The sequence below is a fragment of the Ranitomeya variabilis genome, chromosome 2, assembly GCF_051348905.1.
Source record: "Ranitomeya variabilis isolate aRanVar5 chromosome 2, aRanVar5.hap1, whole genome shotgun sequence".
Classification (NCBI taxonomy): domain Eukaryota; kingdom Metazoa; phylum Chordata; class Amphibia; order Anura; family Dendrobatidae; genus Ranitomeya; species Ranitomeya variabilis.
The window spans coordinates 26798344-26813029 of NC_135233.1; the positions used below are offsets into that span (position 1 = coordinate 26798344).

A 14686-nucleotide genomic window follows, 5' to 3' on the forward strand; every position below is an offset into this window, starting at 1 on the left:
TACTATAATACTGCTCCTATGTACAAGAATATAACTACTATAATACTGCTCCTATGTATAAGATTATAACTACTATAATACTGACCCTATGTACAAGAATATAACTACTATAATACTGCTCCTATGTATAAGATTATAACTACTATAATACTGCCCCCTATGTACAAGAATATAACTACTATAATACTGCTCCTATGTACAAGAATATAACTACTATAATACTGCTCCTATGTATAAGATTATAACTACTATAATACTGCCCCTATGTACAAGAATATAACTACTATAATACTGCTCCTATGTACAAGAATATAACTACTATAATACTGCTCCTATGTACAAGAATATAACTACTATAATACTGCCCCTATGTACAAGAATATAACTACTATAATACTGCTCCTATGTATAAGATTATAACTACTATAATACTGCCCCCTATGTACAAGAATATAACTACTATAATACTGCTCCTATGTACAAGAATATAACTACTATAATACTGCTCCTATGTATAAGATTATAACTACTATAATACTGCCCCCTATGTACAAGAATATAACTACTATAATACTGCCCCTATGTACAAGAATATAACTACTATAATACTGCTCCTATGTACAAGAATATAACTACTATAATACTGCCCCTATGTGCAGGAATATAACTACTATAATACTGACCCTATGTACAAGAATATAACTACTATAATACTGCCCCTATGTACAAGAATATAACTACTATAATACTGCCCCTATGTATAAGAATATAACTACTATAATACTGCCCATATGTAAAAGAATATAACTACTATAATACTGCTCCTATGTACAAGAATATAACTACTATAATACTGCCCCTATGTACAAGAATATAACTACTATAATACTGCTCCTATGTATAAGATTATAACTACTATAATACTGCCCCCTATGTACAAGAATATAACTACTATAATACTGCTCCTATGTACAAGAATATAACTACTATAATACTGCTCCTATGTATAAGATTATAACTACTATAATACTGCCCCCTATGTACAAGAATATAACTACTATAATACTGCCCCTATGTACAAGAATATAACTACTATAATACTGCTCCTATGTATAAGATTATAACTACTATAATACTGCCCCCTATGTACAAGAATATAACTACTATAATACTGCTCCTATGTACAAGAATATAACTACTATAATACTGCTCCTATGTATAAGATTATAACTACTATAATACTGACCCTATGTACAAGAATATAACTACTATAATACTGCCCCTATGTACAAGAATATAACTACTATAATACTGCCCCTATGTATAAGAATATAACTACTATAATACTGCCCATATGTAAAAGAATATAACTACTATAATACTGCTCCTATGTACAAGAATATAACTACTATAATACTGCCCCTATGTACAAGAATATAACTACTATAATACTGCTCCTATGTATAAGATTATAACTACTATAATACTGCCCCCTATGTACAAGAATATAACTACTATAATACTGCTCCTATGTACAAGAATATAACTACTATAATACTGCTCCTATGTATAAGATTATAACTACTATAATACTGCCCCCTATGTACAAGAATATAACTACTATAATACTGCCCCTATGTACAAGAATATAACTACTATAATACTGCTCCTATGTATAAGATTATAACTACTATAATACTGCCCCCTATGTACAAGAATATAACTACTATAATACTGCTCCTATGTACAAGAATATAACTACTATAATACTGCTCCTATGTATAAGATTATAACTACTATAATACTGACCCTATGTACAAGAATATAACTACTATAATACTGCCCCTATGTACAAGAATATAACTACTATAATACTGCCCCTATGTATAAGAATATAACTACTATAATACTGCCCATATGTAAAAGAATATAACTACTATAATACTGCTCCTATGTACAAGAATATAACTACTATAATACTGCCCCTATGTACAAGAATATAACTACTATAATACTGCTCCTATGTATAAGATTATAACTACTATAATACTGCCCCCTATGTACAAGAATATAACTACTATAATACTGCTCCTATGTACAAGAATATAACTACTATAATACTGCTCCTATGTATAAGATTATAACTACTATAATACTGCCCCCTATGTACAAGAATATAACTACTATAATACTGCTCCTATGTACAAGAATATAACTACTATAATACTGCTCCTATGTACAAGAATATAACTACTATAATACTGCCCCTATGTGCAGGAATATAACTACTATAATACTGACCCTATGTACAAGAATATAACTACTATAATACTGCTGCTACAGTATGTACAAGAATATAACTACTATAATGCTGCCCCCTATTGACCAGTATGTGAACGTCCTCCTAGTTTCCGGCTGTCTGTATTTGCTCTGCAGTCACCATGTTGCGGTCAGTAATCCGGCGTTTTCTGTATTCAGGCTTTCTATGAGGTTCCGTATCTGAAGAAGTTCAAGTATAAACGCCAGGACCGCGTCTTCCCTCCTGCCGCCCCGGCGCCCGTCTCTGCTCCTGTCGTCACCGCTCCCGCTGTTAAAGAAGAGCCGTTACCTGAGGGTGAGTGGCCGCTTCCATTGTGGATTCTGAGTGGATAGTTAGCGACTGATGCCTGATGGTAAATGTCCTTCCATTTCATTAATAGGCAAACCATTGACCAAAATGGTGATTCTTGTTGTTGGTAAACTGTCCAAGAATAAAGAGGAAACAAAGGCTTTAATTGAGGAGTTGGGCGGAAAGACGACCGGATCTGTAAATAAGGCCACAGTTTGCATAAGTACCACGAGTAAGTACCGAGCCGCAGTGTACAGCGGCTGCACAGGCTAGTGTGCATGATGGGCTGCCCCCTCGCCGCCCCCTTCTGCGCCGCCTCGTCCACCCCCCTTCTGCGCTGCCCCCTCGTCCGCCCCCCTTTCTGCGCCGCCTCGTCCGCCCCCCTTTCTGCGCCGCCTCGTCCGCCCCCCTTTCTGCGCCGCCTCGTCCGCCCCCCTTTCTGCGCCGCCTCGTCCGCCCCCCTTTCTGCGCCGCCTCGTCCGCCCCCCTTTCTGCGCCGCCTCGTCCGCCCCCCTTTCTGCGCCGCCTCGTCCGCCCCCCTTTCTGCGCCGCCTCGTCCGCCCCCCTTTCTGCGCCGCCTCGTCCGCCCCCCTTTCTGCGCCGCCTCGTCCGCCCCCCTTTCTGCGCCGCCTCGTCCGCCCCCCTTTCTGCGCCGCCTCGTCCGCCCCCCTTTCTGCGCCGCCTCGTCCGCCCCCCTTTCTGCGCCGCCTCGTCCGCCCCCCTTTCTGCGCCGCCTCGTCCGCCCCCCTTTCTGCGCCGCCTCGTCCGCCCCCCTTTCTGCGCCGCCTCGTCCGCCCCCCTTTCTGCGCCGCCTCGTCCGCCCCCCTTTCTGCGCCGCCTCGTCCGCCCCCCTTTCTGCGCCGCCTCGTCCGCCCCCCTTTCTGCGCCGCCTCGTCCGCCCCCCTTTCTGCGCCGCCTCGTCCGCCCCCCTTTCTGCGCCGCCTCGTCCGCCCCCCTTTCTGCGCCGCCTCGTCCGCCCCCCTTTCTGCGCCGCCTCGTCCGCCCCCCTTTCTGCGCCGCCTCGTCCGCCCCCCTTTCTGCGCCGCCTCGTCCGCCCCCCTTTCTGCGCCGCCTCGTCCGCCCCCCTTTCTGCGCCGCCTCGTCCGCCCCCCTTTCTGCGCCGCCTCGTCCGCCCCCCTTTCTGCGCCGCCTCGTCCGCCCCCCTTTCTGCGCCGCCTCGTCCGCCCCCCTTTCTGCGCCGCCTCGTCCGCCCCCCTTTCTGCGCCGCCTCGTCCGCCCCCCTTTCTGCGCCGCCTCGTCCGCCCCCCTTTCTGCGCCGCCTCGTCCGCCCCCCTTTCTGCGCCGCCTCGTCCGCCCCCCTTTCTGCGCCGCCTCGTCCGCCCCCCTTTCTGCGCCGCCTCGTCCGCCCCCCTTTCTGCGCCGCCTCGTCCGCCCCCCTTTCTGCGCCGCCTCGTCCGCCCCCCTTTCTGCGCCGCCTCGTCCGCCCCCCTTTCTGCGCCGCCTCGTCCGCCCCCCTTTCTGCGCCGCCTCGTCCGCCCCCCTTTCTGCGCCGCCTCGTCCGCCCCCCTTTCTGCGCCGCCTCGTCCGCCCCCCTTTCTGCGCCGCCTCGTCCGCCCCCCTTTCTGCGCCGCCTCGTCCGCCCCCCTTTCTGCGCCGCCTCGTCCGCCCCCCTTTCTGCGCCGCCTCGTCCGCCCCCCTTTCTGCGCCGCCTCGTCCGCCCCCCTTTCTGCGCCGCCTCGTCCGCCCCCCTTTCTGCGCCGCCTCGTCCGCCCCCCTTTCTGCGCCGCCTCGTCCGCCCCCCTTTCTGCGCCGCCTCGTCCGCCCCCCTTTCTGCGCCGCCTCGTCCGCCCCCCTTTCTGCGCCGCCTCGTCCGCCCCCCTTTCTGCGCCGCCTCGTCCGCCCCCCTTTCTGCGCCGCCTCGTCCGCCCCCCTTTCTGCGCCGCCTCGTCCGCCCCCCTTTCTGCGCCGCCTCGTCCGCCCCCCTTTCTGCGCCGCCTCGTCCGCCCCCCTTTCTGCGCCGCCTCGTCCGCCCCCCTTTCTGCGCCGCCTCGTCCGCCCCCCTTTCTGCGCCGCCTCGTCCGCCCCCCTTTCTGCGCCGCCTCGTCCGCCCCCCTTTCTGCGCCGCCTCGTCCGCCCCCCTTTCTGCGCCGCCTCGTCCGCCCCCCTTTCTGCGCCGCCTCGTCCGCCCCCCTTTCTGCGCCGCCTCGTCCGCCCCCCTTTCTGCGCCGCCTCGTCCGCCCCCCTTTCTGCGCCGCCTCGTCCGCCCCCCTTTCTGCGCCGCCTCGTCCGCCCCCCTTTCTGCGCCGCCTCGTCCGCCCCCCTTTCTGCGCCGCCTCGTCCGCCCCCCTTTCTGCGCCGCCTCGTCCGCCCCCCTTTCTGCGCCGCCTCGTCCGCCCCCCTTTCTGCGCCGCCTCGTCCGCCCCCCTTTCTGCGCCGCCTCGTCCGCCCCCCTTTCTGCGCCGCCTCGTCCGCCCCCCTTTCTGCGCCGCCTCGTCCGCCCCCCTTTCTGCGCCGCCTCGTCCGCCCCCCTTTCTGCGCCGCCTCGTCCTTACCTGTTTGTGTATTGATCATCTACAGAGGAGGTGGAGAAGATGAATAAGAAGATGGAAGAAGTCAAATCCGCCAACTTGCGGGTGGTGAGCGAGGATTTCCTCAAGGAGCTGCAGTCTGGGAAGAGCGTGCAGGAAGTCCTGACCCAGCACGGGATATCACCCTGGGGGGCTGAGGTCAAGACAGAAGTGGACGCCAAGCCCAAACCCAAATCTAACACAGGGAAGAGCGCGGGGAAAGTGAAGGAGGAGCAGGGTGAGTACTGCAGACCACCACTTACCCACTATGTGGTCCTTCCTTATCTGCTAATGAACCATTGGCGGAGTTATCATCCAGTCGTGTGAGACCCTCCACGTCTCAGACCCCCAAAGACCCGGCCTGTGTAGAATGTATGCACTATTTTGATGCTACTGCGGGTAACAGAATTATTTCCTAATTTCAGGAGGAAGCAAATTGGAGAAAAAAATGAAATTGACCGTGAAAGGAGGAGCAGCCATTGACCCAGACTCCGGTAAGTCTGTGACTTTGGGGTACAGTCTTTGGGGGCAGATTAAAGGGGTTGTCCATTATGTTTATGATGTTGACCTCTCCTTAGAAATTGAGGGTCCGGCATCGCTAGTTCAGTTGTTTGCAGCTCGCACCATGGCTGAATGTATGCAGTGAACCGCGCCAGAAGTGCGCAGCTCCGTGCACGATGTTGTGGTCGTCCCCGGGTCCTGGAGCTCGGCCCCCACTGATGTGAATGTGATCTGAGCTGGAGTCCTGAAGATCGGCCACAACACAACGTATGGAGCTGTGCTGAACCACAAATCACTGATCATCGGGGGGCCGGTGCTGGGACTCCCACCAATCCTACTGATGTCATGAGTCCTGGACAATCCCTTTAATTGAATGATTCTGCATTTGATCAGATTTAATTGAGTTTTGTCATGTCCAGACTTTTACAGAACTCCAGTCCTCTGCTGGGTGGTTTTTTATTTTTTTTTCCTCCTAGGTCAATGTTGTTTTTATTTTTTTATAAAATTTTGAATATTTTTTTTATTTTTTTAATTTTTTTTTTCCAGGACTTGAAAATACATGCCATGTTTTGGAGAAGAGTGGCAAGATCTTCAGTGCTACCCTGGGCCTGGTGGATATAACTCGAGGGACAAACTCTTACTACAAGCTGCAGCTAATCGAGCACGACAGAGACTCCAGGTCTGTGGTTTCCGGCAGGCGGCGCTCGGGGCGGCCCTTCCCGGCGGTCGGGGCGGCCCTTCCCGGCGGTCGGGGCGGCCCTTCCCGGCGGTCGGGGCGGCCCTTCCCGGCGGTCGGGGCGGCCCTTCCCGGCGGTCGGGGCGGCCCTTCCCGGCGGTCGGGGCGGCCCACTTCTGGCTCTTCCACGATCGCTCCTTGGAGTGGCATTGCCCATTGTGTGCCCACACAGGCGGGTAATGAGTCTCTTCTTGTGCACTTCGCAGGTACTGGGTGTTTCGATCCTGGGGTCGCGTGGGAACAGTTATTGGAAGTAATAAACTGGAAGAAATGAGCTCCAAAGAAGACGCCATAGATCATTTCCTGAACCTGTACCAAGAAAAGACGGGAAATGCCTGGCACTCCACAAACTTCACCAAATACCCCAACAGGTTCTACCCCCTGGAGATAGACTATGGGCAGGTATGTAGTTACAGAGGGTCCTGCTTAGTCTCCCTGGACCTCGCTGTTTTAGGTCCCGTGTGTCCGTACTCCATATGCAGAAGCGTCCTCCTCTATAACCTGGGCTATCCCAACATTCACCGTCTGGCCAGTCGTGTACTGATTATTTGGGCTTTATCCTGTACAATGTTCTTGGCTTTCGCAGGAGGAAGATGTGGTGAAGAAACTCTCAGAGGGAGCCGGGGCAAAATCCAAACTTCCTAAACCGGTGCAGGAGCTCATCAAGATGATATTTGATGTGGAGAGCATGAAGAAAGCCATGGTGGAGTTCGAGGTATTTTTTCTGCCTTTGCAAATTGAATTTCTAATAGAAGTTAAAAGGAGTCTTTTTATCATTTGGTCTCCAGTGTAGACAACCCCGCTCCTCCCAAGAAGGAAGCATTAGATATTGGAGTTACGTGAAATACCGCACGCGGTTTGGCTTTTATTTAATTAACGAGAAAGTTCAAATTTCCACATACTGATGTGAAGCACTGACGCGTTTCTGGCCTCCACTGCGTCAATGGTCATACACGGATTTGTTAAAGATAAAATCATCAAGATTTATTTATTTAGATCCTTTTCCTGCTATGTTTTTGTTAGACAAGTTTTTTACTTGGTTTTTACGTTTGGAGCTATTTTTCTGATTTTATACGTGGAGGATAAGCCTACCCAGATGAAAACTTGCCCACGACCATCGTTCCTGCTGGATGATGATGTTCTGGTCACCATGAAGTCTCCAGACGCTCACGTTTTCATTGTGATTTGAGAATGGGACGTCATTGTCGATGCTGCCAATTCTTGGCTTCTCTGGTGTAGGCCGATCAATCTGCGCAGGACTGGGAGCAATGGTCCCACCATAGTACGTCGGCCATCGTGGAGTCTAAGCCATATCGTGGGGCTCTTGCAGTGCTCCTCGTATCTCCTCGCCCAAAGGAGCGGATATGTTCCTACTATTTTTTTAGGTTCTTTTTTTTGGCCCTGTCTAACCTCTCATGTCCTGCAAGCTGCTCTTGAGAGTATGCAAGGAGATGTGCCATCTTGGAGGAGCTGGACGTCCTGTGCCATCTGCCTGGTCTACAGGTGGTGCCTGCTGGAAGCAGTCAAGATGAGGACACCAGGAAAATGCAGAAGTTGAGATGAAACTTTCAGGAATTATCTGCGTCCACCATTCCCTTTCTGGAGGTCGCCTTACTTTTTTTTTTTTTCTCCTGGCCTCCTGTTGTCGCTCATTTCCACCAAAACTAGTGACATGGACATGTAGATATATAGATATAAGCCTTGTAATTCATCTTTTTTTTTTTGTTTGTTTTGAAGATTGATCTGCAGAAGATGCCACTGGGCAAACTGAGCAAACGACAGATCCAAAGCGCCTACTCTATACTGAACGAAGTGCAGCAGGTGAGGCCCGGGCGCCGGCATCGACCTTCTGGTGCGATCTCTGAACACGGTTACGTACGAGCTTTGCGGTCGGGAATAACCGGAGCTTTAACGTTCTGTTTCAGGCTGTATCCGACAGCGCCACGGAAGCTCGATTACTGGATCTGTCCAATCGCTTCTACACGTTAATACCCCACGACTTTGGAATGAAAAAGCCGCCTCTCCTGAATAACGCGGACTACATCCAGGTCAGTGGGCGACTCTGCGCTGCGCACGTTGGGTCCAGGCGCGGCTCGGACATTTGGCGTAATGTTTCTCTCCTGCGTTCCAGGCCAAGGTGCAGATGCTGGACAACCTGCTGGACATCGAAGTGGCTTACAGTCTCTTAAGAGGCGGCACGGACGACTCCGAGAAAGATCCGATCGATGTCAAGTATGAAAAGATTAAAACTGACATTAAGGTAATGGAAGCCTCCACCCAAAATGTCGCTTTGGGGGACAATGTACCCTTTGGTGTGCGCTGCCGTCTTTCTGAAGGGGCTTATTCCACCAAGACCAAGGGATCTATATTTCAGCCCCGGGGGGGGGGGGGGGGGAGTAAAATTAGATCAATGGATTGAAGTATAAAGTTATGGAAAACTTTTAGAAACTTTTTTTTTTTTTTTTTTCTACTTACAGGTGGTAGACAAAGATTCTGAGGAAGCCAAGATAATTCATCAGTACGTGAAGAACACGCACGCCGAGACCCACAATGCGTACGACTTAGAGATCCTCGATGTGAGTCTTTTACTAACTTTTCTCATTATTCTCCTTTTAGAAAATCATGGCAATTCATGGGCCGGTCACGTGACTGCGGTATTTGCATGCAGCCCCGTGCCGTCGTCTGCAGCACAAACTATGTCCTGTGCAGCACGATTAATACCAGTGTTCTCTCGTCCTCGGGGAGAATCGCTCGTTATTAGTGATGAGCGAATGTGCTGGAATGAGGTGTTATCTGAGCATGCTCTGGTGCTAACAGTGTGTCCTTGGCATGCTCGGAAATTGTTTGAGTGCCCGCAGCTGCATGTCTCACAGCCGTCGGGTCTTGAACATATTCGAGCACGCCAAAAACTCTCGGTTAGCACCTGAGCATGCTCACATAATACCTTATTAATTCGCTCACTACTCATGATGTGACTTAGGCTGGATTCACACGTTTTTATGTCGTGGTCCATACTCTGATCAACCACGGGTCTCCTGACTAGAACTGGACAGGCTTAGATATCCCGGAATCCACTCAATGGGACCCCCGCTGAATAAAGGGGCATGTGCATGCTGTTTTGCATATTTCTGGTCACATTTTGACTAGACTTGCATGGCGGCGCACGTCTAGTCTGCACGTGACTGCATGTATATAATGCCCGTACCTGTATCACAGAGTAACTACAGACGTGTACCCCAAGCTCTTTAACCTTTGTTCTTGCACAGCGCTGCCTTGTGGTTGTGTCCGGTACAGCTGCTGCATTAGAAGAAGCCAGAACATGTATTTTATAGACATCCGTACCACGAACTTATTGCAGAATGTATTTTTTTTTAATTTATTTTAATGTTTGTTTTCCTGACTGTCCTATCAGAGAAGCGTACAACAAAGCCTTAATAAGTGCACTTTACTTCCTCCATATTGTGTGAATGGAGTTTTATAAAAATCCCCAAATTTCCTGCAAAGCGAAAAAAAAAAAAACCCTCCCAAGTTAAAAATGTGGCAGTTTTTCTGATGTGGTCACACACAAATAGGGGCCCATATCTAGGGCCTATAGAGGTGGTCCGCGCCCATCATAGGAAGCCGATTGCCAGGGAGGGAACGCGTCGGGGTTGCGTTTTCGGAAGTTTGCTAATTTTTTATTTTTTTTTTCCCTGTGAAATTAAAGATTTTCCAGATTGCGCGAGAAGGAGAAGGGCAGCGATACAAGCCTTTCCGACAGCTACACAACCGCCAGCTGCTCTGGCACGGCTCCCGCACCACCAACTTTGCTGGAATCTTATCCCAGGGTCTCAGGATCGCTCCGCCGGAAGCGCCTGTTGTGAGTACACGCGGGAGGAGGAAATTATCCAGGGGCTACGTGCAGCGCCAGATTGTGTGGCCCTCGACCTACAGGGAACACAGAGGCTGGTCTGCTCGCACGCAGTATTTAGGATATATATTTATGATACGGCGTGCCGTAAAATTGGTCCTTGTGATCATTGCCCAGAAAAGTTTGTGCACCCCTGCTCTATTCGGACACACGGCCGTCATAGAACGTGGACAGCGTTCCGTATCGCGTTACATAGACTCTTGTGACGGTTCGCTCCGCTCCGCTTCCTTTTACAGACCGGTTACATGTTCGGTAAGGGGATCTATTTTGCCGACATGGTGTCTAAAAGTGCAAACTACTGTCACACGATGCCTAGTAATCCGATAGGCCTGATCCTGCTGGGAGAAGTCGCTCTCGGAAACATGTAAGTCAAATCTTCATTTTTATTTTTTTTATTTTTTATTAATCTTTGGAGAAATAACTAATGCGATTTGCCTCATCGGTGCCTGTGGCGGTCATATATATAAGTAATAGAGGGACCCTGACCTTGGGTACGTGGTCGCCCATTGCTCTGCTGTTACATCCGTGTGCATAAAGACTTATCGTAACCTTCTCTTCATTTCCAGGCATGAACTAAAATCTGCTGCTCACATAACAAAGCTACCTAAGGGCAAACACAGTGTAAAAGGTGAGTACACCCCATATACATGTGTATACTGCCCCTATATACACAGTGCGCCCCCTAGTGGTCATATGACTGCGCCACACATCCCATGTACATGTGTATACTGCCCCTATATACACAGTGCGCCCCCTAGTGGTCATATGACTGCGCCGCACACCCCATATACATGTGTATACTGCCCCTATATACACAGTGCGCCCCCTAGTGGTCATATGACTGCGCCACACATCCCATGTACATGTGTATACTGCCCCTATATACACAGTGCGCCCCCTAGTGGTCATATGACTGCGCCACACATCCCATGTACATGTGTATACTGCCCCTATATACACAGTGCGCCCCCTAGTGGTCATATGACTGCGCCACACATCCCATGTACATGTGTATACTGCCCCTATATACACAGTGCGCCCCCTAGTGGTCATATGACTGCGCCGCACACCCCATATACATGTGTATACTGCCCCTATATACATGTATAGATACCACTGATACATATCAAGTACGATCTATCACAGGGAAACACCCTTAAACTGGACATAGATCATAGGGTACAACTCCACCACTAATATATATCCTACAGAGAACCTGGAGTAGATATTAACCCAAACGCATGTTAAGCTAGAAAATGGTAATTTTATTATAAATATGCAGTACACAAATACATAAACATAGAAAGACAAGGTGCGCATAAAGTACACATACATAGGACATAACCCACTGCAAGTTACACCATGGGGTTAACAACAGACCGAAAAATCCCTATCAGTATAGGTCTCAATAAGTTTCGGATGACTATATCTAAGGGTGTATACGCGTTCCATATAACCCCTTAAAATCTAAATGAATCAAGGAGAAGAGCGAATACACCCGAGTCTGTTTTACCCATTTGTGTTAGTGCCAGTGTCTGTCCAAGCTGCCCCGACGCGCGTTTCGCGTTGGGCTTCCTCCCATATACACAGCGCGTCCCAGAGCGGTCATATGACTGCACCGCACACCCCATATACATGTGTATACTGCCCCTATATACATGTATATACTGCCCCCATATACACAGCGTGTCCCAGAGCGGTCATATGAATGCACCGCACACCCCATATACATGTGTATACTGCCCCTATATACATGTATATACTGCCCCCATATACACAGCGTGTCCCAGAGCGGTCCCGTGTCTGCTCCGTCGCCATCCTTCAGGTTTCCTCCTCGCATTCATTTCTTTACAGGTTTGGGTCGGACGGCTCCGGATCCTGCTGCCACGGTGAAGCTGGACGGCGTGGACGTTCCTTTGGGGAAGGGCTCTACCTCCAGCACCAGCGACACCAGTCTGCTCTATAACGAGTATCCTTTTCATATACAGAACAGTTTTCCACCTTGATGGTTTCCATTTACTGACAACAAGCAGAGATCTTGAAAATAGTAAAACCTCGTTTATTCCCCAGTAGTGGCTTTTTGCACGGTTTCCTATGCGCTGATCGCTGGTTTTTCTGCCTTAACTCTTCCCCTTCCAGATATATCGTTTATGACATCGCCCAAGTGAATCTGAAGTATCTGCTGAAGCTGAAGTTCAACTACAAAGGGGGGATGTTGTGGTGATCCTGCGGCCCCCGACCGCCTCTGTAGACTATGTAACCCTTAGTCCTGACCTAGTACTGACGCTTCAAGGGACGTCCCCCGCAGATCACGCTCCCTTTTGCTTTATTCCCACACTGGCCAACAGGGGGCGATACTAAACGTGCACTGATCCTCTGGTAATCCCGCCAGTGTCCCGACTTCAGGTTTTTTCTATTCAGACCCGTTATTCTCAGAAATCTGGTTTGGTCGCCCAAATGTAACGCACGGCCACAAGTGAATACATTGCCAGTCACCTAATTTGCCGGCCCAGTAAGTTGTGCCCCTCGTCCAGACGCTGGCGCAGGCCTTTTGTACTGCCGGGAACAGTTAGACAACTGCTCTTGGCAAATTTCATTTCCTTTTTTTTTTTTTTTTTCTCAAAAGTAAAAAAAAAAAAGTATTAAAGTTCACTTTTTTTTGTAAGGTCCGACGCGGTTTTGTGTTTTTGTTTTTTTTTAAATCGCTGACATTTTAGTGACTTTGCCTAACGAAGCTGCTTCCACCATGTATTTTCCAGGATGATGGACGTAAAATAAAGTTACTCCTTTCCTCCTCGACTCTTTGCCTTTTCTTTTAATTCATGGTGAGATATAGATAAAATATATATTATATCTATCCGGGTATCGAATTCATTACATGATTTTTTTTTTTTTCTTGTATAATTAAACCCAACATGGACGTTGGCTTTCAGAATCCTCTATAAAGCTAAAGGGTTAATGGTAATGTAGATGCACGAATGCTTCACAAACCCCTGAAAAAAGAGGAAGCCAGTCCCGGCCATCGGCTCTTTGCTGCCCGTTCTGCATCTCTAACCTCCCCAGCGATCAATTGTAGAAAACAATCCAATGGCCCCTCTCTCTGATGTCCATACACCCCCCAGTATTCCCCTTGCAGAGTGACTGTCAGCAGGCGAGTCCAGTCCATGGTTTTACACCAGTTGTTCATCTACAGCAGAGGTGTCAAACTGCATTCCTCGAGGGCCGCCAACAGGTCATGTTTTCAGGATTTCCTTAGCATTCCACAAGGTGCTGGAATCATTCTGTGCAGGTGATTAAATTATCACCTGTGCAATACAAGGAAATCCTGAAAACATGACCTGTTGGCGGCCCTCAAGGAATGCAGTTTGACACCTCTGATCTATAGTGATTTTCTTGTCTGGGCAGCCGCTTCTGCCTTGGAGGCTGCGCTGTCAATCATCTGGCTGCAGGGCCATCTCCTCTATATCACCAGTGCGGATTCGGCGGCGATATAGGTTCACCCTGACCTTGTGAACATTTCAATGCAGTGCTCCTCATGTTGTCAAATTCTCCTGATGTTTGGAGGGTCCCGAGCTTGTTGCCTCCCGATGTTCGGCAGGTCCCGTGCTTAGTGCTGGGCGCCCCTGGTGGGTCCAAGTCTTGTTGCTGGGCGTCCTCGGTGTGCGGCAGATACAGGTCTTGTCGCTGGGCGCTCCAGGTGTACGGCGGATACCGGTCTTGTCGCTGGGCGCTCCAGGTGTACGGCGGATACCGGTCTTGTCGCTGGGCGCTCCCGGTGTGCGGCGGATACCGGTCTTGTCGCTGGGCGCTCCAGGTGTACGGCGGATACCGGTCTTGTCGCTGGGCGCTCCAGGTGTACGGCCGATACCGGTCTTGTCCCTGGGCGCTCCAGGTGTGCGGCCGATACCGGTCTTGTCCCTGGGCGCTCCAGGTGTACGGCCAATACCGGTCTTGTCGCTGGGCGCTCCAGGTGTACGGCGGATACCGGTCTTGTCCCTGGGCGCTCCAGGTGTACGGCGGATACCGGTCTTGTCGCTGGGCGCTCCAGGTGTGCGGCCGATACCGGTCTTGTCGCTGGGCGCTCCAGGTGTACGGTGGATACAGGTCTTGTCGCTGGGCGCTCCAGGTGTGCGGCGGATACAGGTCTTGTCGCTGGGCGTCCTCGGTGTGCGGCGGATACCGGTCTTCTCGCTGGGCGCTCCAGGTGTACGGTGGATACAGGTCTTGTCGCTGGGCGTCCTCGGTGTGCGGCGGATACCGGTCTTCTCGCTGGGCGCTCCCGGTGTGCGGCGGGTCCATGTCTTGTCGCTAGGCGTCCTTGGTGTGCGGCAGATACAGGTCTTGTTGCTGCCCCCCCTGTATGCAGTACCCTCCAAAGATACCCAACTAAGGAGAAATTGTAA

General features: G+C 50.1%; 1 protein-coding gene across 3 annotated transcripts in view; it reads left to right on the forward strand.

The window, feature by feature from the left end:
• PARP1 (poly(ADP-ribose) polymerase 1) overlaps positions 1 to 13082 on the forward strand; it is a 34390-nt gene extending 21308 nt beyond the window's left edge. For all 3 annotated transcript variants that reach the window (XM_077282153.1, XM_077282151.1, XM_077282152.1), the window contains exons 8-23: positions 2479 to 2614; positions 2700 to 2840; positions 5147 to 5374; positions 5562 to 5630; positions 6184 to 6316; positions 6580 to 6775; positions 6960 to 7088; positions 8111 to 8194; positions 8299 to 8421; positions 8505 to 8633; positions 8851 to 8949; positions 10080 to 10232; positions 10520 to 10647; positions 10850 to 10911; positions 12138 to 12252; positions 12423 to 13082. In XM_077282153.1, the coding sequence (XP_077138268.1) occupies positions 2479 to 2614; positions 2700 to 2840; positions 5147 to 5374; positions 5562 to 5630; positions 6184 to 6316; positions 6580 to 6775; positions 6960 to 7088; positions 8111 to 8194; positions 8299 to 8421; positions 8505 to 8633; positions 8851 to 8949; positions 10080 to 10232; positions 10520 to 10647; positions 10850 to 10911; positions 12138 to 12252; positions 12423 to 12507 (2010 nt within the window). In that variant the 3' untranslated portion in view covers positions 12508 to 13082. The remainder of the gene's footprint in view (positions 1 to 2478; positions 2615 to 2699; positions 2841 to 5146; positions 5375 to 5561; positions 5631 to 6183; positions 6317 to 6579; positions 6776 to 6959; positions 7089 to 8110; positions 8195 to 8298; positions 8422 to 8504; positions 8634 to 8850; positions 8950 to 10079; positions 10233 to 10519; positions 10648 to 10849; positions 10912 to 12137; positions 12253 to 12422) is intronic.
• Positions 13083 to 14686: the final 1604 nt, after the last annotated feature.